This window comes from Taudactylus pleione, unplaced genomic scaffold (genome assembly GCF_031769625.1).
Source record: "Taudactylus pleione unplaced genomic scaffold, aTauple2 ptg000095l, whole genome shotgun sequence".
In the NCBI taxonomy this organism is placed as follows: domain Eukaryota; kingdom Metazoa; phylum Chordata; class Amphibia; order Anura; family Myobatrachidae; genus Taudactylus; species Taudactylus pleione.
In genome coordinates, this window is record NW_028284497.1 from 4477958 (window position 1) to 4505882 (window position 27925).

Here is a 27925-nt window from a genome sequence, read left to right on the forward strand (position 1 = left end):
GAAATGCCTCAGTGACAGAGATGTGCTTTCAGCCCACATCAAAGCACGCCACTGTCACTGAAGGAGATGTGATTGGGCACTGGGCAGCATCAGATCCAGCACTAGCGGCAGCGACGATGGTAGTGGGCATTGATGCTGTGAGGGCGGCAGTAGCGGGCACTACCAATGCTGCCTGGCAACACTGGCGGCGGCATCTGTATTGGGCAAAGTCGGTGGGGGCATTGCGGGCATCAGCTGTGATGTTGCAGGTAATGGGGCATCGGCGATATCAGGCATCGACGGCAGGTGCAGTGGTCATTGGCAGTGGCGGACTTGGCTTAGATTGTGGCTGCAGACCTGGATCCTGAAGGATCCAGTGTCTGTCAGCCATTACCCATTTAAAAAATGGGTAATGAAAACCAAGATAGCCGCCGTGAGCCAATCATGGCTCGCCGCATCAATGCCCCGTCCCCTCAGGATGGCTTATAGAAGCCAGAGCGAGGCAGCAGCTGGCAGTCTGCCGGCGGGGAAGGAGCATGCAAGAGCTCCTGAATATAGAACACTCTGGAAGCCCTGGCGAGGTGGCGGCCGCTATGTAAAAGAGCATAAAGGCCACCCCTCCTTAGGTGAAGAAGCTGTATAATATACTTTTACTTAAACAATCAAGTCTTGTAAAAAAAAATATATATATATATATATATATATATATATATATATATATATATATAAAACATGCACAGAGATGGGCACTCTCAATGCAGAAAAAATTAGAACATTTTTATTGAAGCTCACATAATTTTCAATCGATAGGCTAGTCGACGTTTCGGTCCTCCTGACCTTTGTCTAGACACAGAACATCCAATTGCTGGGACCTGCAGGCCACCTGTAAAGAACATTATAATACAATGAACCCCGTACCCACCGCCACCAGCTGCTGGATATTTTGCTCGGAAGGTGGGAACCCAAGTTTCAGCTTTTTTCAGATCCCCACTTTCTAAGGAATTCCAGCACTGGGCAGACTAGCTTGGGGGTGGCTAATGTGATTGCAGGGGGACTCCACACTGAGTGTACCTCCATGCTATGGCATTATCCCACTGGCTGGTTCAGCCTGATGCTGGTTACTGTTAAATAAGGTCAACCATACGCTGTTTTTTTTGTTTTTATTATATATACAGGGGGGAGGGGGAGAGGGGGGTTAAACAGCCAATGCCTCTCCAGCCATTGATCTCACCGCACATCACTGGCTGTTACTAAAGGTGGTCTAAACCGAATATGTTTTTTTGTTTGTTTTTTAAATAACCAATAATACACTGAGAGCACTACAGAAGGTGGGAAAGTTCAGTATAAAAAGCATAAAAGACAGCCCTAATGAGCCAAATCTGCAAATCCTCAATAAGGAGGAGAATCTGTTATTGTAGTTGGGGAACAAATACTTCATCATGTGATGCCCTTTTTATCTACATACACTCATTTGCTTCAGAGCTTGTAATAACTCCTGGTCGATTGCTGATCTATTTAAAAAATAAATTAAATTCAGTCAAAACTCCTTATGTTTGCTTATGAATAAAGAACCAGCACACCATGAATTCAGCAAATTTCTTTGTTTATTCTGCCATTATGGGACACTTAATGTAAAAGGTGTTACAAAACAAGTATAATAAGTTTATATAAATGCACCCATTAATTAAAACAGTGTGCCCATGTCTTAAAAGCCCTAATTACTAAAGGTGATGATTAAAGAAAAAAAATAATTCAATAATTTTTTTTGATCCCACAGTGGTTCACAAAAAAACCCCAAAAAAACAACATAAAATGTAATCAAGAACACTGTCAAAGAACAGAAAATTAAAAATAAACTATTAAACATACACAAGTAATGTTTTATTCATTGCACAGGTTTGATTTGTTGGTGAGATTGCTTGGATTTGATATAAACAGGTGAATATTTTCATTACAATAAAAAGTATTATCATTTTATAAGAATTAGACAAATTTGTACATTCATACGCAATATGTTTTTATGTAATCTTTGTATAGGATATATGGACTATTTTTAACACTGTCACTGTTTTTAGTTTGTATTTTCATATTCTTTAGGTGATGGTCTGTGTTTCATCTTTCAATTTTGATAGCCATTGTTGCATCAAAAATAATATGTTCTTAATTACTGTACCCTTCAGGGTTAGGATTAAAATTCATGTGGACCAACCTCTTACTCACTGGAGTATTTATAGAAAGCTGGTTATACTTGTCTTAGGAAGCCTTGATAAAGAGATAGCGTCAGAACAAACAGAAACTTGCTGAACCTGGCTTTCTATATTCCATTAGATAACGTGATTACCTACTTGCCTGACATGGTCGCATCCTTTGCGACCACACCAGGCTGTGCGTTATCTGATCTGGTCGCCAACAATGCAACCAGTCAGATAGACAGTGTGGGCGGCTGCAGGAAGAGAACCGTCCGGTCCCTCTGCTTCCCTGCACCCTCCCCAATGTCTACTGTGCTGCTGATCATTGCACAGCATGACCCCCACGCAGCGGGTGCAAAGATTAGCAGCCGCAGGGGAAAAGTTAAATTACCCCCCCCCCCCCCCCCAGAGTGTACCTGGTGCCTCAAAGCCACTGGGAAAAAGGAAAGACGCGATGTTCCCAATGTTCCGATTGTGGCAATCCAATGTTATGTTTGGAAAAAACATTTTTTTCTATTTTTACAAATATTGTAAAAAAAAATAAAATATATAATTAAATCATTTTGGATATGTTGAAATACATGTTCTTCACTCCTATTTAATGTAAATGAATCCTTTCACTAAAAATGCTGATGTTTCTATTCTTTATAGGCCACAGCTGTCTTAGAAGGGAAACAACTAATCTACATGCAAACAAACTAGGTACAAGTCTTCACAAGTCTGAAGTCTAATGAAGTACAATATGATTCAAGTGCAAAATCACATAAGGATCATTTCAGGACATCCTTTGAAGGAAACTATACAAATAAACAAATCAGATGGAAATAATCTGTTTTATGATGGGCATACATTATACATTTATCTGGGCAATCTGCCTGATATTGGCGGATCACCAAGATTATTGTACGGTGTATTTGAGAGACCCATTACAAAATAGCGATCAGTCAGGCTTGCCGAATCGTGCAGCATGTCCATCCGATGAAACATTTTTGGAGTTGCAAGTCGTTCGCATAAGGCAGTACATGCACTGCTGCACCCAACTGACGGACGTTTCCTCTGTTCTTTCACAGGAGAGGAATGGGGAAATGTCTGCTCCCCAGGGGAGGAAGACAAAAATTGTGGCCAATATACTGTGACATATCTCTCATCTTGTATGGCCAGGATATCTGATGGGTGTCAGGCAGTCACATAAAATATCTGTTGGTCTGACAGACATTTTATCTTCCAGGAGTATGCCCAACATTAGATAGATACTGATATAATTACACCCTGTGAATAGAATTCCTCTACAAGAAGCACATGCAAAGGAAGAAGACAAAGAGAAAAATGTGCTTGTAGGACAGATGCTATAAGCCAAAAGTATCCGTACAGACAGATGAAGCAAATAAACAAAAACAAATCAGAGATAGTATAGTGCTGATCTACCTGGTGGAACCATATTTACCAAAGCACTTTTAGACAAATACAGCAATCTCAGAACAAATGTTACATCCAAAATGAGATTGAAGATAGGAAAAACAACAACACTTATTCAGGGAATTCAAATGTCAGAGAGAATTGATAATATTGTAAAGATCACAAAGCAGATACTCATATTACGCAGAGTTATACAGGACAGAGGCAGTTACAACATGAAAACGGAAATGGTTTCAGTTCACCAATAAGAACTAAAAGCTGAAAAGCAGCATGTCAGCCAAACTACAAGTACAACCAGCTCCCAACCAAGTCATGACTCAATGAAGTACTGTACCCAAGAACAATCTAAGCAAAGCTTATTACAAGACAGTAAATACTGTGTTAGAGACAGATGTACCAGTTGTTAAGTTCACTCTTCTTTTCGACCAGTAAGCTCGCAACCAACACCAGACAGAGAGAAAGGAAACAAAAAGTAATTTTCCCCAAAATGTACCTGTAATCATCTAATGAGAAACTGCTATGATATTCAAAAGCAAATTTAGGGGTCAAGCCGCCCCTAAGCACAACATTATTACCAACCCTACACCCCTCCTTTACAACTGCCCACGGTCCCCGCAGCCACGAGCAGTTAAGCATACCTGCAGAGCCCCTCAGCAGCAGTGAAGGAGACAACTAGAAAAGAGATCTAGAAATAAAAGACGGCAAAAATTTCTGCAAGAGATTTTGAGGATCAGCAAATATTTTTGCTAATATTCTACATAGGGAAAATTTAGTACTCCCTGCCTGTGGCCAGATACACAAGGGAGAAGAGCAGTACATCCTAGAAAGGACTTCATATTTCTTTCAGTTGTCAAAAGATTAATAAAAGTGTTACCCCAACCACTGATCGCATTAGAGGTGCTACCACCCCATTGATTTATCAGTGTTTGTCAAAATATTCATAGTCTCTAGAGCTTCCACATATGTACAAAAAAAACATGCAAGTACACAAGGTTATTTTTCCATGGCAAAATGAGTAGCAGAAGAGCTACAACACAGGGAATTGTGTGAAGAGCTAATCTACACGACTCAGATATTACCAGGGCCGTAATTAGGGTGGTGCGACATGTGCCATGGCACAGGGCACCGCAGGGGACGGGGCACTGTTTGGGCCTGTCAATTTTTTGTTTATAATCACTCACTTGTTGCTTCCTCTTCTTTTATCTCCGCAATCTCCTGGCTGTCCCTATCTCCTCCCTGACCGACTCCCCCTCCATCTTACCATTTCCACAAGAACCTTCAAGCATATCCGTTTTTATTTAACACACACATTTCAAAATACTGTTATACACGGAACTCAAACCTATCACCTTGAACATGGCAGTCAGACACGTTACACATGCAGATATCTGCCCCACAATTTCTGATGGCAGCCCTGAACACAGCAACAGATTCCTGACCCAGGCGAGTACCTGTGCCAGTGAGTTCAGCTGCCGATGCAGGTTACATACATGGATCTCCCTTCCACCGATATTTGCTGCATATACACTACAAGTAGCGATTTGTCATGGCCCTTCCCCATAAGGCCAAGCCCCTTTTTCGGGCACACATCTTATGTTCCTATTTGAAAAATGCTCTTTCTAGCCCAGGGCACCAAAAAGTCTAGTTACAGCTCTAGATATTGCTGAATGTAGTTAACCACTCCATACCACAGAGGCTTAACTACCATACTGCTGTTACCTGGTAATCTGCCCCACTGTATACAACTAAGGCACTTCCCAAATCTACAGGGTCCATACACACCAGATAGAATGATGGTATAATCATGTCAGAAGAGGACGGCACTGTCGTTTTTGATGTATAGTCATTAAGAGTCTCACACAATGAAAAGTTTTTCATTGTGCCAGTTTTTCACTTATCCCTAATAGTATACAGCTACTTGTTCGTTGTATACGGATTAAAAAAAAATAAAAATCAAACATTTTTAGAAAGCTTTTGAATTGTTGATAGTCTGTTTAATGAAATTCACATCAATATGGTAGTGTAGAAAGCTTATAAATCAGGTCTACCGTAACCCTCAATATGTGTTTCTCAGAAAATATAATAGGGTTAATTATTTACCAACAGTGTAAAAGTTCAGCAACCATTCAGCAATTCGGGTCAATCGATCAAGTGTAAGTTCAGTAATGAAAGCAAATATAGAACGGTCTGCAGTAAGTCACTGCATTTCTGGTAAATACACTTCAGTGTGCCAATTGCAATATTATGTGGAAAAACTAGTTTCTCACACTTATTTTAGTTAGTACCTTGTCTCACATGCTGGTTACACTCCAGTATAGGAACATAATTTAATTTACCATTGACAAAGCAAACAAGGTATAATAAACACTGTACTGAAATAAGTCCTCTTCAAAAGTAGGGAATATTTTCCCTTTACAATCTAATTTATGTGTTTGTAGCCAGAGGTCATCCAACTATTTTGACTTGAGAGCCACAACCCTGGAATAACCAACAATGAATTCAGGAGAACCATCTAAAGAACCTGTAAAAATTATTCATTAGTGTAGCTTTTATGTAGTCACACTGGTTGGGACTTAAATAGATCGCCTGCGATACTTTTCTTGTATATATCGGACGTGTTCTTGAAATAAAGCAAAATCTGGGTACGCACTATATAAAAAACGATAGTCGTTCATCACACGGCAGATGGGACGATGTAATGACTGGTGCAGAGGTGTATTCCACCTTTTCAGTTTTCTGGCCTTTATTTTGCTTGTAAGCCCTACAGGGTTGTACTAAGCAGAGAATGGCTAACTGTATATTTACTCATACCTTTGTGCAGGGCATATCTCACTTTGACCATTTCTTGATCATCAGGGAGTGCCACCATCCTCCTCTTGCAGTGCGATATCTTTTAGTAGGTGTCTGTTTTATTGGAGAGAAGCATTCAATGTTGCTTCTGTTTATCAGTGCCGCTAAGCCACTCCCCCCCAATGTACTGAAGATTTTAGAAACAAAAGTAATTCAGCATGCTACATACAAACAAACCACAATACACTGTGATATTTATGAAAAATAATTATAATATCATTCAGAACCATGACAAGAGCAGTAATACATGGGGACCATAACAATTAAAATGTCCAAATAAAGGTAAAAATTTAAAATTCTCTGGGGGAAGGGAGGCTGTGTCCCTGAGAGCTGAGATATTTGGGGTATGAACGGCACCCCCCAATCTGCACCTGCACCTATCCAGGCTACAAACATGCAGAATATTGCTCCTTCGCCATATTTATCAAATTCATCCCACCCCCTTTCAGTACATGTCTCTCAAATAATGTCTCTTCCTGAAACTCAGGAATCCTTGCTCCTTCATCACAGACATGCAGAATTATGCTGCCTACAATTTCCATTATATCTATTGCACCTAGCTTCTTGGCCCACCATCATTAAAGGGAATCCCTCTAACGTGCACCCTACTTCATCCACCCCATAATGCATCAGGTAAAATACTGTACAGTATTCTGCCACTTCAGGGAAAGAGCAGCTGGGCACCCATATAACAACCTATGCTAGCCATAAAAACTCACCTTTGCCAAGAAACCTTTGGAGTGACCCTCCCCTCCTCCCCAAGCCCCAATAAAACCCCCCCACCCTCAATGTGTCAATCTGACTTAAGCCGGTCCCCAGGCGTGTACTTCCCGGCACAGCCCCCATTCTGTTGAACACGTAACGGCTTTCTACGTCCAGATGCTGGAGGGCGCAGATAAAACAGGAAGAGGTGACGATAACAAGGGTGGCGGATAGCAAATCTCAGAAATCCATCTATTGATGACAAAAAAGTAAATGAGGTATTCAGTAAGAGAAAAATATTTTATAGAAATACATCATTACAATTATATATATACACACACACATATATATTATATATATATATATATATATATATATATATAAAAAACTCGCTCCCCAAACAGTGCATGTCTTCCAGGTCTCCACACAAAATCACAAGTGAAATAATTAGCTCCTACTGTGGATCTTTTAAAATGTGTCAGAAAGTGATGATTACACACCTGTGCACCTGCTGGGTGACCTGCAGATGTGACCTGTTTGGGGACCGAGCTTGAGAACCACTGATATAGCCAAACAAGCATTTGCTTTCTTTGCTACTAGAAACATGACAGTTGAATATCTAGTTTCATCATGCTCTATAAACTATCTAACGGATTTGTAACTGGTATCCAGTCATCATTTTACCTTGTAAATTATTATACAAAACGGAGTCTAGTATAGACCAATTTATTAAAAACAATGAAATGACATCAAATACTCTAGCACTGTATAATACGCCTTAATAAACAGCAATATAACAATCTTAATTATTTTCCTTATATATAAAGAGTGTCACATATGCCAAGTTAATTGCACCGATATTGGGCACTTGGTCCATTATAGAACTGTGAGCGGTATCCAATTAGCTCTGAACATTGTTCGAGCGCTAAATGACCCCCACGATCGTCGAAAAACAGGGATTTTTCACGTATTATCCCCGATTTTCGCAATTTTTTTTTTATTTTATTCACCCTATCCTATTATTTCGGTCGAAACAATAGGATAGTTCTCCCGAAAACACACGGTGCCGCGATAAACTTGCGGACCTAGGTGAAAAAACTGCAATTATTGCGGCTAATTGGATACCCCTGTGTGTCCAAAAAGCCAACTTTGATGCACGTAATGCAAAATGGTTGGATCTGGTTTGGCCATTTAGGTGCGTGCCTTCATTAGACGTCCATCACATTCATATCAATCTAGGACAGGCTTAGTCATCTGTGGTTTGCTTTCTCACCTTGGGTAAGGCCACAAGACTCATGAGAACACAGCTCTGTGTATATTTTGCCACTTTCTGCAGGAGGTGAACCCACAAGTGAGCGCAGGATGGATGAAAACCCATCAGCAGAGAGTAGAAAGCAGCCGTCAGCATCACAGGTAGAGAAGAGCTAGATGGGAAAGGAGGAGAGCATTAGTAAAATGTAGGAGACTGTAACTGGACACTGGCAGGATTAAACTGGTACTGAAAGTGACAGATTTAAAAAACAAAGAATTTTTAAAAGGTGCCCAGAGAATGTCACTCACTCACATCAAAAGCAAGTTTTGCCAACTCCTCTGCAGAGCGTGTGGCATCTTGAGCTGCTAAAACTAGCGAGACCTCTCGAAAATCAATCATCCCACTGGCATCCTGAGGATAAACACAATGTTATGCAAAGTAAAGATATTAAACTACAGACAGCTTTGCAACTTTTAGGGTTCCCCCATACACAACAACTGTATAAATTGAACAATAAATTATTGTGACAAAAAACTTGTTTTCTCATTGAATGGTTTGTACTCACACAAAGTAACATAAATACAATACACTTCTTATAATAAGCATGAAAATAAATAAATAAATAATGAATATCTACCAACACATAGGGCAAAACAACTGGTTTCAAAAACTTAACGACTAAAATTCATCTCTTTTCAATCAAATAAGCTAGCATCAATAAAGATGGCACTGTGAGAATCTGTTTTTATTTGTCAGGACAATTTTAGTCTGGACCTTTACAGAGACTTTTTTTTTCTTTAAATGGTGCACCCAAGCTTGTCTCTAGGTTCTATTTTAATCGATGACACAACAAAAGGGATAATAAAACATGTTATTCCCTAATGCTGAGTACACACTGACAGATACATTGGCCAATATATCTGCTGCACGTCGACCAGTGTGTACCCGCGATAGGTCAGTGAACGTCGTCGTTCACCGACATATCGCATTGGCTGCGCTGCACAGCCAATGGACAGATATGTCTGCAGACATATCTGTCCATTGGCAGGTGTGTACAGGCGGTCGGTAGCCGCAAGGAGGGGAACGGGACACGCCCCCGGCCTGCCCACCGGGACCCTAGGGCACAAGCAGATGATGGCCATTCAGTGTGTATGAACGACCATCATCTACAGATCACTCGATCTGCTGATATATCTGTCAGGTGTGTACCCACCTTTAGAGAATGTCTTCCAGTGGCGGGTGCACAGCTGCTCAGATCTTCCCCCACACACCCAATTCAACCATTAGTGTAATTTGTGTTTGACATGTCTTTTTTAAAGCAACACTTTTCAGGTCTTTAATAATAGGACACAACATGCAGTCTTCCTTTTTTCTCCAATTCAATGATTTTGTCACATAGGGAGCAATTCTATTGTCTACTCGCTCCAGCAGCTCCCATCTAAAGTGACAGGAGCTATTTAATTGTTTGTGCAGTTGGATGCGAATGCCGCATGTGCCCAATATTTATGCTCACATCCTCCTTTTGGGCGCCCAAATTTATTACGCCCATTAGTTTGCACGGGTTTAGCCACTTTATGCAGCAAATCCCGTTGCACTTGGGCAAAACATGCGCAATAAGTAATGGACGCCTTCGGCATTCACACCCATCGGTGCCTAGATTACTTGTAGCACAAAAAACAATTGAATTCTCCCCCATAGAAGTAGTAAATCACAACATTTAGGGCACATCAGTTAGAATATTTTCAAATACACAGAGGTATGACACAAGCTTATAGTACTTCTAATTAGCCTCTCATACACCACAGAAAATGCAACAACAGTCTGCCACTACCCTATGTAGTGCACAGTAATAGCACCAGTCTCCCCACCTTGTGGAAGTAGCTGAACACTCGAGAAATGACATCGCTCTGTGTGAGACCCAGCTTCTCCGCCAGCTCATCCAATCCCACTCGAGAACACACCCCCTCCAGACAGAGATCAATCAATCCCTGCACACTGTCAAATGAGAACCTGTGGATGATGGGAGCACGTTAATTGTAATTCAAGAACTGCTGATATAATGTAATTCAACCAAATTGAGCCTATTTCCAGCATTAAATACATGCAAGAGGCTTTATGTACAAATAAAAATAAATACTGATACTATTTGAAGTAGATGGTAATAAAGGATCCACGATCCTGATCTGTCCACAGTCATCCAATTCTAGAGGAGAGACACTGTACCAATCAGTCATAATACATTTACCATGCATCCTCCTTATAGGTGTGCCACTTAATGGCCTGCCCTAGTAAGATATCCAGTGATTAAAATGTCTAACCTGATCTTCACTGAAATTGCCTATACATAAGAAGAAATGTCTGCTTAACTTAGACACACGGAGTTATGTCCAACTTTTCCCATATAAAGCTCGCTCGAATGGAATGAGCCAATTATATACAACTAGTAAAGTTGGTTGATAACCACATACAGGGCGACATGATCATCAACATTTTCTAGTAAAATTAACAAGCAGCTGAGTGGTTCTGAATAGATGTTAAGAGATCGATTTATGTCCAAATATGCTGCAATGTACAGACAATTCGGTCAAAAACAGCCTAACTGGCAATCAAAATTTGTACTTTTTAGTCTTTCAAAGCCAGGCTTTGTACATGAACCCACTTCTGCGATCAAGTCGGGTTGTACAGAATTTGTCTTTTAAATTGCAAGTGCTCAAAGCATCTAGAACTGTGCTTCTCAAACTCGTTCCTCAGGACCCCACACAGGTCACCCAGCAGGTGCACAGGTGTATTCATTACCCACTGACACATTTTAAAATATTCCTAGGTGGAGACAATTATTTCACTTGTAATTCTGTGAGACCTGGAAAACATGCACTGTTTGGGGTCCTGAGGACAGAGTGTGAGAACCTGTGATCTAGAAAACAAAGTGCATATTGGTTAGTTAACAGAGATGGCCGTACACGAAAAAAGCATGTCCAGCTTTGCAAAGTGCACATGAGCCTGCTTCACTCCTGGGAGCGTACATTAGTATATGCGCCTGCTTCACTCCTGGGAGCGTACATTAGTATATGCGCCTGCTTCACTCCTGGGAGCGTACATTAGTATATGCGCCTGCTTCACTCCTGGGAGCGTACATTAGTATATGCGCCTGTGAATCCAAAACAATACACAAATCTGTCACCTTCCCCTTACAAGATGAAATGGAAATATGCTTTATTGCTGCAGAAAAAAAGAATACTTATGCTCTTACCCGTTAAGTCTTTTTCTTCAACTCCATTCGGGGCACAGGGATGACAATGGGGTATAACCTGGAGAAAGGAGTCTGGGCACCAAATAGTTAATGAAAATACCCACAAGCCCAAGCTCCTCTCCTCTATACCCCACCACCAGCCAGAGGCCATCAGTTTAGTTTGCAAGCTCACGGCAAGAGCAAGGCAGAGGAGGAGAAAAAAGCTGGAATACATACAGACCCATACACCATGGAAAGTACAAGCGGACCGGTCACCAAGGAAATACCCTCCGACAGGCAGGTGCGTCAGGGTGGGCATCCTGTGCCCTCTATGGAGTCGAAGAAAGACAGGTAAGAACAAGTCTTCTTTTCTTCTTCCTCCACTAGGGGGCACAGGGATAACGCTGGATGTCCCAAAGCTGTCACCTATGGACGAGGACGCTCCATGGCTGCAGTGAACTCAGAACACAGAGGAGGTGTCCGAGGACGCGAATGCACAAAACCTGATAAACGTATGAGCAGACGACTACGTGGCAGCCTAACAGATGTTCAGCAGGAGCCCCACAGCGTGCTGCTCAAGAAGTCCCAACTGACCGGGTGGAATGGGCAGTCACCACGGCAGGTGTAGAAAGGCTCGCCAAGGAGTAAGTCTGGCGAATGGTAGAGCGGAGCCAGCGGGCCAAGGTCTGCTTAGTAGCCAGCCAGCCCCTCTTATGAACGTCATATGAGATAAACAGAATCTGACTAGCAAATCTCCCTGGTCCGTTTGATGTAAAGCCAGATCCAATGCCACATCCAAGGAAGTGTCTGGCTGAGAATAATCCGCAATCTGGAACGCAGGTACCACAATCTCCTGATTAATGTGGAAGCAGGATACCACCTTTGGAAGGTAGCCCATGCGAGTCTGCAGCACAGTCCTTTCTGAATAGAATACAAAGAACAGGGAGCGACATGATAGGGCGCTCAAATCAGACACCCTCCAGGGCAGACGCAACGGTTAGCAGAAAAACAGTTTTCCACGTGAGCCAGCGCAATTCCACCGTCTGCAATGGCTCAAATGGAGCCGAATGGAGAGCTCAGAGAACTAAAGACAAGTCCCAGGGAGCCACAGGAGACACGAATGGTGGCTGAACATGGAGGACTGCCGGGAAAAAAGTTCTCCCTTTGGAAGCAGAGCTATCTGTCTCTGGAAGAGAACAGATAAGGTCGAAACCTGGAGGTCCAAATCCAGACTTGTCTGCAGAAAAGAAAGGATACGGGAAAGGCAGAAAGACCTAGTCGAACAACAAAGATATAGGTACTCCAAACTCTGTGATAAACACGTATCGAAGAAGGCCTTTTAGCCTGCAGCATGGTCTTTACGACCCTCCTGTAAAATCCTTTTGCTCTTAAGATGGATGTCTCAAGAGCCACCCAGTCAAAGCGAGACATAGAACCTTGGATAAAATGTCTGGCCGCAGGGGAAGATGCAGTGGGACATCGACGGAGAGGCTCAGAAGATCTGCGTAACACACACGCTGAGGCCAATCTGGTGCCACCAGGATCAAAGTGCCTCCCTATAGCTTGAACTTGATGAGAACCTGAGGTATCATTGAAATCGGAGAAAAGCCATAAATCAGAGGGAAGGTCAAGGAACTGTTAGAGCATCCACCAGGATAGCTTCCGGTTCCCTGGTGCGGGAGCAGTATCTCGGCATCTGATGATTGTGACAAGATGCCATTATGTCGATGTCCCAACGGCGGATCAGTAGCTTGAAGACGTCTGGATGCAGTGCCAACTCGCCTGCATGAACGTTCTGATGACTTAGGAAGTCCGCTTCCCAATTCTGAATTTCCAGGATGAAGACCGCGGACAGTGCTGGAAGATTATGTTCCGCCCAGCGAAGAATGCGTCCAACTTCCTGCATGGCTCCCAGACTGCGAGTCCCTGCAGGAGGTGCTGTGTCTGACACAGGGTCCTGTATACTGCATGCAGGGAACAGTCTTACCTTGTCCCCAGTGAGCGCCGGCTGCGGTTCCGGTGTGTAGGAGTCCGCAGCCGAAGTGACTGAACCAGTCACCAGTGCTGCGGCCACTGGCGCTAGGACACCTTACACTGCCCACTCAGTAAAAATTACTGTAAAACGAAATAAAAAATTAAAAAACTGCGGGGGACCACCTAAAGCAGCCCAACCTATAAACTAGTGTTCAGCTCCAGCCGGCACCAAACTCAAAACTGATAACCACTGGCTGGGGGTGGTGTATAGATTAGAGGAGCCTGGGCTTGTGGGTAATTTCATTAACTATTTGGTGCCCAGACTCTCCTCTCCAGGCTATACACAGTGTCATCCCTGTGCCCCCTAGTGGAGGAAATAGAAATATCACTATTAATAGATTACAGTAGCCACAGAATACTGCAAATGGATTAGCACATGTGGGAGGTATTAAGACGCATTCAACCAATGAGAAGTGGCCACTGATCATAATCAACAATTTGCACTTTGTGCCAGGAGCCGAGCACCTGCAAGTGATATGTCTCCAAAAGGCACATATGAATCTTGTTATCAGAAGTGGGAACATTATGCGAACCTTCTTTCCTCATCTCTAAGTGCAAGGGGTCGTAATGCAAAATGCATCTCAGTTGGCATAGTTAAGGATACAAAATAACTTTTGGTGTGCATTCACAGTTTAAAGAATATTGCCATTTCCTTGTAGAAGCCGCAAATTGTGTTTGCCTCCAATTCTACATAAACCCATTAGTATTGTGTGTGCACATTCCTTAAGACATCTAGTCCAATATAGGAGTGCTTACTATTAGCTGTTGTTATCCAGACTACGCAAATTTCACTCACCCAGCCTTCCGCAGGATTTTTCCCAGCTCCCAAATTTTTGGGTCCAGTGGAACTTTCAGGTGTCCTACAGGTGTTACTGGCGTATCTCCCATCAGCTCAAACTCTGTTGCTGGTTTCCCAAGTGCTCTAAAGAGATTAGAAACAGGCGAATTCCATTGTACCCATCGTGCAGTCATTCTGTCACTCTCTCAGCCATTGCTCCTCTCTCCAGCCTTTTAAACCCTCTGACTTACTCTGCCATTATCGTCTGCACTTTGTTGGCATATAATACAGGATCCAATTTCTCTTCAGGAGTCGGATGATAAACTGGCAAAAACTGCAATAAGAAAAGACGCCATAGAATTGTTCTATACAAATTTCTTTGAGGACCAAAGTTAAGTAAAGAGATCTAATTTTTTTTGCAATAAGAATGCATGTAAGTGTAATAAAAAGCAATACAATTTCTATAAAAACAAAGTTGATTCGCATACAAAAAATGTTTTAACAATGTTCTACTACAGAAAGGGGGAAAAAAACAATATAATATTATACGCAGTTTTCAGTTTGTTTTCTTTAAACTTAATAAAAGTTATATATAGAAATAACCTTCTGCAGTTACGCTAAGTCGTATCTATGTTGCCTCACTGGCATATAGTTGAACTTCTATTACTTTAAATTATGCTAAAATAGTTTATGTTTTATTAGACTATGACTTTTACTCCAGTTTTTGGTCAGTCATTGCACAGAGACAAACAGGAAATTGCAGATTCGTACCTCTATCTCCAGGTTGATGTAAAACTGAGACATCGTGAGCCAGAGGACCTTTAATCTGAAACAAAATGAAAAAAAATATATCAGAGTTAAAATTTAAACTGAAGAAGAAAACAACCTATTATACTTAACACATAACTAAAACCCTAACATGGAAACCATCTAAGAAAACAATAATTAGTGAACATATGTGCTTATTGATAGATAGATAGATAGATAGATAGATAGATAGATAGATATCTATCTAATACACACACAGGCTAATTCCTATTGTAAAGCAGTTGTGCTGGATACCTGACCAATTGGGTTAAAGCTATAAACCTGGCTAACCATATGAGATCCCTATATAGGAAGCATAAATCAAACTATAATTGCATGAAACAAACTAGAGCAGAGAAACAATGATTCAGACTACTCCTCCCTTGAGTTGTTACAACTACACAGAAATACAAGGATACATAAATGCCAAAAATACAGGGAAGACCAAACTATTTAAAAGAAAAAAAACAAGCAGAGGACCAAATTACTTACACCCCATTCCCTTTCCATGTCCAAATTGTTGCTGGCTGCAGATAAAGGACATGGATTAGAACTAGTTACAATAGAAATGCATGTGCTTGAGGTTATGAAAGATGTTCAGTCCATGTCCTTGCATTGTATGGCATGTCAAATAAATGTCACTATAGGCTTTCACATGAATGAGAAATGAGGAAGGCAACTAATGAAAGAGTAATCATTATTTGAGAAAAAAAAAAATAATAATATTCAGAGGCACTGACGGAACTCACCAGTTTATTGGGATATCTCATCAACACTGGCTGCACAGGCACTCCTGCCACAAAGGCACCTACAACATAAGGCAATGATCACCAGGCCAGCAGGGAAATAGATTCCCCATGTGCCAGCTGCTGCCCCTAAAGGCTCTACTTACCCGGTTTAAACTTCAACAATACTTTCCCATTACCATTTGTGCCCTCCGGGAAAAACAAAACCTACAGATCAAAGAAAACAAAAAGTTGGAGTAAATCAGGAATTAATGGACAAAAGATAAAACAAAGAGGAAAGACAATTGGCAACAGCGGCCTACACAAAGTCTATGATAATATCTAGTTGTGTATAGGAATCATCAGGAACTCCACCTGAGGCCACTCCCCATTTGAGGTTGCTCGTCTCTTCACCTCCTCCACCACTTTTTTCCGTGATGTTGGGTCATGTCGGGACACCATAATAGACTGATTGAATCGAAGCAGTGCTGAGGGAGAGAGAGGACAAAGCTGCAGTAAAACTCTGTTTGAACAACAACTGGCTGTGAAAAAGACAGAAGTCATGCAGTTGTGTGCAAACCTTAAGGCACTCCTGGTGAAATTCTATGTTTGAAGACTTCTACAGGGTACAAAGTTATACATCTTTCGGATTTTAATGTCCAATTACCCCACTCAGAGGGATGTTTTTCTCAGGCATACTGGATTACGCAAGCAACATTTTTTATATTCTTATACATTTCTGTGCTCCTACACTCAACGATGGGCCCCTGTGGCTGTTCAACATAGCAAATCAACAGGAATCACAGACTTTTCTCAACCCTACAATTGTCCAATCAGCACCTCTGTTAGAAGCATTGTTTCTAGCTCTCCTTTTCAGGATTAGCGTCCCCATCAGACAGGGCCTGCTGTCTTGAATTCAACTGCTACAGTATTTAACTTTTTGGCCTGCTTTTTGGATAATTCAGCAAATAAGAACACATCTGTCTGCAACTTTTATTGTGAAAAGTATTGTTTAAATCTTTACCGATGTATATACTCAATGATTACTTGAAAACAGACATGCCTAAACCTTTGTATACTACATTATGTTCACCAGAAGAGTATGGGGCCTTCAGAAAGGGATAATTAATCTCACCTCCGATCACAGGTATGTTGAGATTCTCCACTCGGGACACAACTGATGGGAGGTCACAAACGACAGTAACAATGGGGTCAAAGAAGGTGGAGTGAGGGGCGACAACCAGAAGTGGGGCCTCAGAGCTGGAGGCGCGGCGGCCACGGATGGTGATCCAGTGGAAGCCACACATGAAGAACATAGTGCGGCTCAGAAGGTAAATCAGGTGATGGAGAAAGCTGTGTGCATAAGGGAAAGACACATGGAATGGGTAATGAAATGGAAGAAATGAATGTGTTGCACTGTATAATGATGACGAATACATTTATATACTTCCACTATCTCCACAGTGACTGGCTTTGCACTTACGTGCGTCTGTATCTTATTGGTCGGCGGAGCTCTTCCTCAGTCATCCCAGCCACTCGAAGTGCAGCAATTGGCCACATGAGAAAGAGGAAAATGGCAGCCAGTAGAAACCGCAAGGGGAATAGGATTGGACCCAGTACATAGAACTGTAAATGAAATGTACAAATTACAGTATGCAAATAAAAAATATTTTTCCAGTTGCACTTTTAACCCTTGGCCTGCACATAGCAACAAGATTTAGATCAGCCAGATATAAAACAGTAATATGCTTGTTTTTTTATTTTGATAATCAAATCTTAAAGGTGCCCATCCACTTGCAGATCTAAAAACGACTGCACGATTATGACATTGTAATCGTGCAGTCATTTGACAGTCTGATGAGCCTGCACTGAACGAGCAGTTGTTCAGTGCAGGGTCATCAATCATCTGCAAACATGCTGAACTTGACGATATTGTCAGGTTGTCCAGCATGTTTGCACGATGATAGATGTCTAAATGACCAGCGGGCATGCGCATCGCTGGTCGTTTTAGACATTTTTGTAAACTATTGAACGATCGTTATCGTTCAACTTAATAGTCTAGTGGATGGGCACCTTTAGATAGATCAAAACCATAAAGACAAAGAATGTAGCCTAACGGGTTTCACAATGAAGTCTGATTCTACTTTTCCATGTTCCCATTAATTTGTTCCCAGGCACAAACAATACATACACTGTATAATAATATACATTAAAAACCTCAAAGTAAGCCATAAATCTTCTTCATATCTTACAAAACATACACCGATTTGGTGTACTCAGGGGCTCCCTTATTATTGGGAGTCACATGAACCTTGGACAACTGCATTATTTATCATTTTGACTTTCTCTGTAAAATGCAATTGAAAGTTATTTGTAGCAAGATATGAAATACCAAGATATGAGATCCTTCTGGCCATGAAGGGGTAAACAACTGTATTATGACACTGAACAGAGCGGACATGGGCAAGAGGATCGGGCCTATTGCACAGGAAGTCCTACTCAAAGATCAATGTAAACATGCTGTTAATTGGTTTTCTAGGCCTGCAGCCAAAACTATACAAGCCATAGATTACAAGAACAGACAGCTAGTCTATGAGAAACGCACTTGCACAAAAAGATTATCAGTTTTCTTAAAATATTCAGAGATCCCATATCAAGCAACTTGCCTAATATCACAACGCTGTGAGCTGAAAACAAGTCGCAATAAAAAGACTGGAGAAAAACATTATCAGCTATGTCGGAAAATTACATTGAAAGAGGATCTCAGGTGCAGCCTTCATTCCACCAAACTAATAGATTTAAAGGTTTTCCAGATGACTGACTGTGGGAGCTCATCTAATTTGGTCACCCACATGCGAGGTCAAACTGAACATGACTCCCGTGTGGTCAGCAGGTACTGCTGGACCCTAATGACATTAAGCAAGCATACATATGGCTGCATCATAAATGAAACCTTCACCTCATGATGTTACCAATTCCTAACTGGACATGTTAAAGAGTCAAGTAAACGTTTATTTACTATGAGGAAGCACTAATAAATGGGCAAAAATACATCTACCATGGCGGAGGCATATGGACCACAGAAAGACTTTCGTAGAAATACATGTATTCACCTAAGAAATCCTTGGTAGTAGATGTACAAATTAATATATGGCAAATATCACTGCTATAAATTAAATACTTGTATCTAGAGACTAAAACAATAGGCCCAAGTACATAAAAACACCATGTTTTTTAAACACAGGATAAATGAGATCTAGACCTGAGGTTAAAAAACAAAAACAGGACTTAAGTTGACCTTCGGACTCAATAGCAGTTTAAATTATATGCGTTCCTAATACATGAATAACCCAGAATGGCCAGTAAAGTGGATCTGCTAATCAAAAGTTGTTGTTTTCTGTGTAATTTTTTTTTTTTAGGGTGGTTCAATTGGTGGAACACCTATTCTATTACATTGGATCTATGATGTTGTAATGTCCTTGAATATAGAAACTTTGTGTCTTACCATGTAACATTGAACTAGTATTATATCCCCAAACATCAACTGAAATATCTGCTTCTCTTTTCCCCCTCCTCATTCCTAGTTGCAGTAATATGGATGAATTTAATTACATTTTGGGTGGCGTTCAATCAGTTAATACAGGAAAATTGTGACATTTTTTGTCTTGTCCATTGGCGTACCCATTGGCTGCACTCCCACCTCAGTTATCTATCCGGTTAGGAACAGGCAGTGTGTCTGTTAATGCCATTCCCAAGGAACCTCCTCTTACATCAGTGGTTCTCAAACTTTCTTGAATCACGGCATCCTAGGGTATCTGCATATTTTTCACGGCACCCCTAAGCCAAAAACTTCTTATTGAGAAACTCAGCAAAAAATATTAAATTAAGTAAATTGTGCTCATCTATCACCCTCATGATCAGTTATGTGATTGTGGACAAGGTTGCACTTCTGTTAATCCACATACTTTATGATAGGCAAAACCAGAGCTGGTGGCTGCCAATCACAATGACCATAAATAACTTGATTTGGTCTTGGATCACCAGCCTGTGGCACCCCTGTAAATGCCCCGCTGAACCCCAGAGTGCCACGGCACACAGTTTGGGAACCATTGGTTTACATGAATGTGTCATAAGCCTGAAGGTTAAGTGTAGGGACTGCTGTGGGCATCATATATACAAAAATACTGATTATTTCTGTGTGGTTATCACTCCTTTATTCTATCAAAGACTGGAACAGGGGTGGAATTAAAAAGGTCTGTTTGCATATGGCCTAAAGTAGTAGGTGGGTTGGTAGTTATGATGCTTTTACTCATTTTATTTAAAAAAAAAAAAATCAGATTGTCTTTAATGTATTTTAATAATCTTCTTCACTCTCCCATCTTCTCCCTTTATCCAAAGCAAACTTATACTACTCAGCAGATGTTGCCATCTTACTTGGTAAATCTATGAGCTTTAGCGGAAACCTCTGTATACTTGCACAAATTGCGACACAAGGTGGGATAAAGTGGATTCTGGCCTTGTCCATTTGGCATTAGATAATGACCTCCAGAGTTTGCAGAGCTGATGAATGCAGCGCTACAACTGCCAGTGTGAATATAAGCCCTAACCTCATTTATTTTACTGCCTAAATCTATAATAATAGTAAATGGGGTTGAGTTATGATATAATAAGAAACAAACATCCTAAACACTTCCTACTTTATTTGAGGAAATGTAAAATTCAACAAATAATGCAAGGCCCCACTAATGTAGGTAGTTAAGCTAGGTACACACCTATACAATTGTCGGGCCGTTCTTTCACTTCCCGACCGGCTCATTCGGTACAACCCTTCTACCATGTTTCATCAGAAGAAAACTGGTCACATCTGAAGAACCGGTTTTATGTGCAGTTTAATTTTCAGTAAATTTGAAGGTATAATATCGGGCAAAAAGTGAAGTGTGATGCTCCTGCCAATACTCCTCCAGCAGCAGAACCGCCTGTGTGTTTCAGTAGATATTTTAGACAGATGAGTTCCCTGGATCGCAAATTAGATTTTCCAGCTGTGTACTCATGAACGGGACTTCCAACCGCAAATGTAATCGAAAGGAAAATCGAATCGGAAGTATGATCGTATAAGTGTATACCTAGCTTTATATACAGTCAGTCTGAAAGACAGAACAACCACTCCCTAATAAAGCAATCTTGCATGCATTCTCTAGAGTTTCCCAATCTATTACATTTACTTATCTATCAAGAAGCCTAGGACTACTATATGATGAGTGGTTATAACTTTACAGCTTTACCACATTTTACAGTAGGACATGATTAAAAGGTGTGAAGATCACATTTAATGTTATCAGATTAATTTTTTCACTGTTTGCGTATTGGTTGATAAGTATTATTCAGACTGACTTGTCGCAGAACAGAGTAAGTATGCAGAAATATGTATAGAAGTACTTGTATACAAATATGCAGGAAAAAAACAGATTCCTGCCTGTGATCAAACTGCGCTCTCTGTTTATCCCACTTCAAAGAATGCTTGGAATAGAAATCAATGATCACTATATTGAAAATGACAGTATGTACCAGAGACCGTTATGATGGTAACCAAAAGGTCTGTAGAGTGCATAATGCAGTTTACACAAGGCTAAAAAACACATGTTTTACTTGTAAACTCTAGATCTGACCTTTCATACATCTGACCCAAATCTCAACATCGCTCCTTCCAGAGTTCCTTATGCCTTTGAACTTCCATCTTGGTGGCTACCATACTTTAAACCAAAATAAAAGTTTTAAATACAGATTATATGACCACAGGTTTATAAAATATGGTTTTTGTTTTTTTCACAAAATCAATAGAATATTACTACTTTAAAATGCAGCCTATATAGTAACTCAGGGTCATCTTAAGGAATTTCTATTAATGTACACAGATGGCTTTCACTCTCAGAAACTCTTTAAAACCGGACTTAAAAATCAATAAAGATCTTTAACTCAGTACACTCTTCATAACATTATTAATATTAGAAGCACAAACATACAGTGTTCTCTCTATTTTTTGGATAGTCCACCCGGCAAAATTTCCCTGTCACCTGACACTGTGATGCGGCCGAATGTCACACTGCACTGATGTAGAAACATTAGCGGGACTTACTGGTGGAGACACAGTGCAGCTTAGTGTTTGGAGCCTCCCCTGCCAACCACCCCCTCGACCTCAACCCACCCTGCACTGGAGGCAAGTAATGCAGCCTCACAGCCTTACCCTCTCCTACCAGGTGCCTGGCAAACAGTAAGCGAGATGCCAGATGGTGGGGTGCACAATGGTCTTCTAATTACCTGATGTCCACGCTTCAGTTCACACAACACCAACACCCCCCCCTCCTCCAGTTTGCCCGCACACCCTACCCCTTCTCTCAGGCTGCCTCATAATTCTGCCAGCCCAACTCTGCACTCTCTGTACTACAATTCAAACTGAAATGTAAATATTATATAAAACTCACACACACAGTTCTATTTAAGGGCACAAATCCAACATATATCTGCTAGCAAGTTTTCGTATCTGCAGAGAAAGTGCTACACAATATAAGGTCATAGAATAAGATGGATGTCTGCTTCTTCACGTGATTAAATTAAAACCCATAATAAAATGATTCATATCAGTAAATATAAAATATGTAAGTGTAGAAGTAATGTAAATATACTCAAATTTAGAAGCAATTTAACCACTTACCTGGCACTAATGCATGGGACGCCACCGCAGCTAGCTGCACTTCACCAGACACTGCCATCCCGCTGTGTTCCCTGCCAGTAATGGAGGTAATCCGTTCGGCACACGTGCAGAACGAATGTCCGCCTTCTGCTCCAGCCCCCTGGAAGTGACGTTGTGGTCCACATCACTAGCGAACAGCACTCCAGGATGCAAGCACCTTAACCAAAAGTGCAAGGAGGGGAACATAGTTCCCCTCAGAGCACAAATATGCTGATGACTGTGCAGGGGAGCGTGATGATCGGTCCTCCCTGCAACAAGGTGAAGGGGCACAGCTATGCCACAGGGGGAAAGGGAGGGGTCAACTTTTGGAACTGGAGGGGGGGGCAAAAAGGTTTTTTGGCCGGGTGGGAGATGGGAGGGATATATTAAAAAAATACCAGTTAAATATGCAGTGACTCATGGGGGGCTCTAATACAGTGGAGGCCCTTTGGCACTGTGGGTGGTTATCACCCCTAACCCCCCTACTGGTGGTAGTCACTGGCTACCACCAGTAGGGGGGTTAGGGGTGATAACACAATCTATTGCCAATACGTGGGCTATTTCAACTGGGGAGTGGGGAATGAATTTACAATGGGGGTCTATGGACACGAGAGGGGGGTTTCAAAACATTCCCTAGATTTATTTTTTTTTTAATAAAATATTGAAATATATTTTTAAAACACATTTTAAACTTCATTAAACTTAAGAAAATTACAATTACTGACCAGTTTTTGGGGAAAATGTTTGTCAATCGGGAGGTTAAATAAATTGACTTCATATTAGGCTGTACTTGTATATACCATGTGTGCATGATAGATAGAGATAGATATATATATATATATATATATATATATCTATCTCAAATCCTGTACTCCAAATAAGCATGATTAGCTGGCTTTGGTGCCCTCCGCTGGGGTCAACACCCCCAACACATACCTTCCAAAATAAGAGGCAGCACTCGGGAGACTTAAATCATATATCCTCAGCAAAGGGTTTTAATGTGAGTCAACGTTTCGGAGTATTCCACCCCTTCCTCGGGACAACATATGGAGGAAGGGGTGGAATACCCCGAAACGTTGACGTACATTAAAACCCTTTGCTGAGGGTATACGATTTAAGGGGTCTATTTACTAAGCAGTGTTAGGAGACAGAGTGAAAAGTGATAAAGTGCCAGCCAATCAGCTCCCAACTGCCATCTCACAGGCTGTGTTTGAAAAATTACAGTTGGGAGCTGATTGGCTGACACCTTATCACAGACTTATCACTTTTCACTCTGTCTCCTAACACTGCTTAGTAAATAGAGACTTAGGAGTCTGAGTTACACCTCTTATTTTGTAAGATTGTGATAGATATATACATCTTTCACAATCACACACATATACACACACAAACTCCACTCTATGTAAACAGCTCTGGTTTGTCATAAATACTATATATAATGCCAGTTGTATAAACAGAGACGTTAGAAGCCAGAATGCTCATGTTTCCCTGGTTACTAATGACCAGTTAGGCCTCTTGCACAGACTCTCAAACACTGCTGTCTTCTTCATAAAGCTCTGGGATAGAGGCCATGTCTAAGGTGAGCAGTACACAGGCCAGTAATGTAAAAAAAATAATATATATATATATATATATATATATACACACACACACATATATATATATATATATATAAACACACACACACATATATAAACACACACACTAAATGTAGGGGGGGGGGTCTTACATTACGACCTTTTATCAATTTAACTAGAATAAAGACAGTCTGGTTAGTTATATGTAACACAAATAGGTCATGACCCAGGGACTAAACACAGCTCTGAAACTCATGACTGCACAACAGAGAGGCCTATTATAACAGACTACTGAAAACAAGACTAAGCATAGATCAGCTCTGCAAGACTGTAGTTCTCAGTGTGAAATCTTGTGACTGTGATTAGTAAAAATGTCCACAAGATGTTTACAAATATACAAGAGTATTTACTGTAATGTATATAGAACACATATATAGCTGAACTTAAAAGTGTATTAAAGTGATAAATGTGTACCACACATGGGCTTACAGAGAAAGCTGGCAGGTGCTTGCAGGGGAAAACAAGTTTGCTGAGGCAAAGAGGTGGACTTGAGCAGAATGATTGTGTTTTTTGCAAAAAGTGTGGAAGGAGCATTGGGGCACCTCATGTGTATAACTGTGCAGAAATGGGATTTGCATTTGTGGGGCTATATTATTAAAGAGAGATAATTGGATGAGAGCTCATTTTAAATTTGTCACTTTCCTATGTAAAGATAAGTACAATTCGGAATATTCCGAATTACGGAATATTTTTAGTATGACTGAGAATGTGAAACCTTTGCTTTCTGATGGTTCAATGTACACAAACTTGTTTTAAAGCACAAATTCATTAAAATACAGTATACAATAACCTTCAGGCTGTGTGTATAAGGTGTATATGAAACATAAATGAATTTCATGTATGTACACAAACTTTTTTTGATGCTCAAAATCATAAAAGATATTGTATAAAATGAGCTGCAGGCTGTGTGTATAAGGTGTATATAGAACATAAATGCATTCTGTGTTTAGTTGTGGGTCCTATACCCAAGATATTTCATTATAGTATGCAAATATTCCAAAATACGGAATAATCCGATATCCAAAATACCCCTGGTCCCGAGCATTTTGGATATGGGAGACTCAACCTGTATGTCATTTCTGCATCACAAGAAGGCTTCAATTTGGCACCAGACTTTGGATCTCATGCAATGGGCAGGATGCATGACGCATCGCACTCGCGATGTGATGCATTCCACCAGTCATCGCATGTATGCCAGCGTTGGTAACGCTGGTATGCATAAAGATCCCCGCAAAGGACCACTCTGTCGGTAAGAGCAGCCCTTTGAGATGGAGGGACTTCTGGGTCTATGACTCAGAAGCCCCTCCGGTGTCGTCCTGCGCATAAGGACACGCATGCCGCGGGGGGTGCTGGGAGGGATCTGATTGGATCCCTCTATCAGCACTATGCGGAAAGAAGCCTATAGGCTTCTATGGGTAACGCCATTTGGAAGATGGCGTTACCCACCGCATCTAAGTCCCAGAGGGAATTGCACTCCAGGGCTTAGTCCATATGAGAAATGTGGTCAAACCTGCATTTTCAGGGTATGAAAGCATTTCTCCCCCAGTATTTTTAATGAGTCCAGTTTAGCACCTCCATGTTTTACTTTGGTGGAGACACTATCCAAGTGATGCAATAATAATAATAATGTTATTTCTATACCACTTTTCTCCTAATAGGACAAAGTGCTTCACATATGCATTTAAAACACGGAATACAAAATAAACTAAATAGAAACGAGAAACATTAGTGAAGGGACATTAGTGAAATGCTTTAGTAAACAGGTGAGTCTTAAATATGGTTTTGAAGGAATCTAGAGTGGAGACCTCTTGAACTGTGCAGGAAAGAGAGTTCCACAGAGTTGGAGCTGCAAAGCTAGAAGCTTGACCCCCAGATGAATTCAGGTAGACTCTTGGTACTGCTAATAGTCCTTCATCTAAAGATGGCAGTGGAAGGTTTTCACAAACTTCCACATATAATAAAGGCTGTTTGATGTTCCCAAATATCATGATTATTTTAAACCATACATGAGACTAAATGCAGAAATATTTCCATGGTTTCGCGCAATGCACCTATGGAGGGTTTTAAGTCTTTCCACACACTGAGACGCACTTTTAGGCTGATGGCGGAGGGTAGGTGCGCATCCTGATGTGCGATCGGCAAACTGGTACCAAACCAAAACGTATTGTGAAGATACATTAGGTACACTTCTTAAATGACCTCCACTATAATTGAAGTTAAAAAGGCAGTGTGCACCCCAAAAGTGTGCATGGGGGTAACAGGCTTCAATCTTGCAATAGTATTAAACATGCATCATTCAGTCTCTTAAATAGGGTATGCATATGGGGATTGGAAGCTATATATATATATCACTCTAGATGAAAGCATATTAAATATATATGTCACAAGTAGACAATAAGGCACTGTACTCAGTAATGAAGGTATATTATACTTTGCGCCTCTCAGCAATGCTGCTTTCCCTACGTACACAGGGCAGCTTTCTCCCACCCACTGCAGAACTTTAGGAGGCTGCTGCATGTCTCGCAGTGTCCCTCTTCCAGTACTACGTGAATGCAATGGTGACACGCACCCCTAGAACTACTGCTCATGGTTTGCACACAGTGACCTCCTATAACGCCCTCTCATCTCTATTACAACTCACCCGAAATTTCTGCCAGAACCCTTCGGGGTGAAACTCGTGCAGGAAGGGGTTAAAGGGGGTCACCCCAACATCACCGTCCTCAGGCGCGTCCCTCTGCTCTTCGGCACCGTCCCCGCTCATGGCTGCTGCTGCACGGATAAGAGCAGAGCTGCTGCTGTAGATGACTGGGCCCAGCAGCCGCCGCCGGGGTTACAGCGACTCATACAATGTGGGCTGGGCTACTCTTTCCAGTCTTTATATTAACTCCTTCACCACTTGGCACTAGCTGTCATCCACAGCCCACACTGCTGCTCCTGGCTCTGTGTGGCCCATCTTGTTCTCCCACTACTTCTGTGGCAGGGAGTATATTATCAGCTCCAAGGGCCAAACAAACAGGAACAACCCGTTTTGTTGTCTGGAAACCAACCCTTTTATTCACGTGTTTTAACAGACTCCGAGTAACTATATGATTAGAAATCCTGTCAGGGACTTGTTTATAGAAATTAAGTATCGGGGCTATTCATTATAAAGATAATGCATCATTGGTATCTCCTGCTTAACTTTCAGCCCAGATCTGGCTCGCAGTCCTCATACACTAGTACAGGGACCTAAATTCATTAAGCTCCGAACTTGACTGTGGGAACATGATTTGCCATCTTCAGATGGTGTTTGATTCCGCACCCCCGCTCCTTCCCTATGAGCAGGAGTCCGTGGATGCGAAGAGGGATCCTTTTGGATCCCTCCACCGGACATCAGGGCTTTGTGCACCTTCATGAAGTGCAGTACTCTTTCAAACCGCCAGTGGTGTAACTCATGTATTTGGAGCCCAGGGCAGGGCCGAAACTAGGATATCTGTCACCCGGTGCAAGGCAGCAATTTTGCGCCCCCCTCCCTTCCCGTACCTGGATTTTGTCCTTGCTCCTCCATAAGGTAGTGCATTACTCAGACGTCCCTGGTTCCATGCTCATTGCCATGGGGTT

At 41.4% G+C, this 27925-nt stretch overlaps 1 protein-coding gene across 2 annotated transcripts; it reads right to left on the reverse strand.

The window, feature by feature from the left end:
- Positions 1-6626: 6626 nt before the first annotated feature.
- On the reverse strand, positions 6627-27297 carry LPCAT4 (lysophosphatidylcholine acyltransferase 4). 2 transcript variants are annotated; one of them, XM_088469911.1, is made up of 14 exons: positions 26967-27297; positions 17445-17587; positions 17097-17314; positions 16337-16449; positions 16129-16189; positions 15986-16044; positions 15729-15763; positions 15201-15255; positions 14681-14763; positions 14448-14573; positions 10257-10398; positions 8701-8799; positions 8410-8560; positions 6627-7388 (listed from the first exon to the last, which is right to left on the reverse strand). In XM_088469911.1, the coding sequence occupies exons 1-14, from the start codon at positions 27084-27086 to the stop codon at positions 7228-7230; spliced, it is 1566 nt and encodes a 521-aa protein (XP_088326037.1). In that variant the 5' UTR covers positions 27087-27297; the 3' UTR covers positions 6627-7227. The 2 variants fall into 2 exon arrangements, with proteins under 2 accessions (XP_088326037.1, XP_088326038.1); XM_088469912.1 differs by lacking the exon at positions 26967-27297 and adding an exon at positions 21628-21688.
- Between the last annotated feature and the right edge of the window lie 628 nt (positions 27298-27925).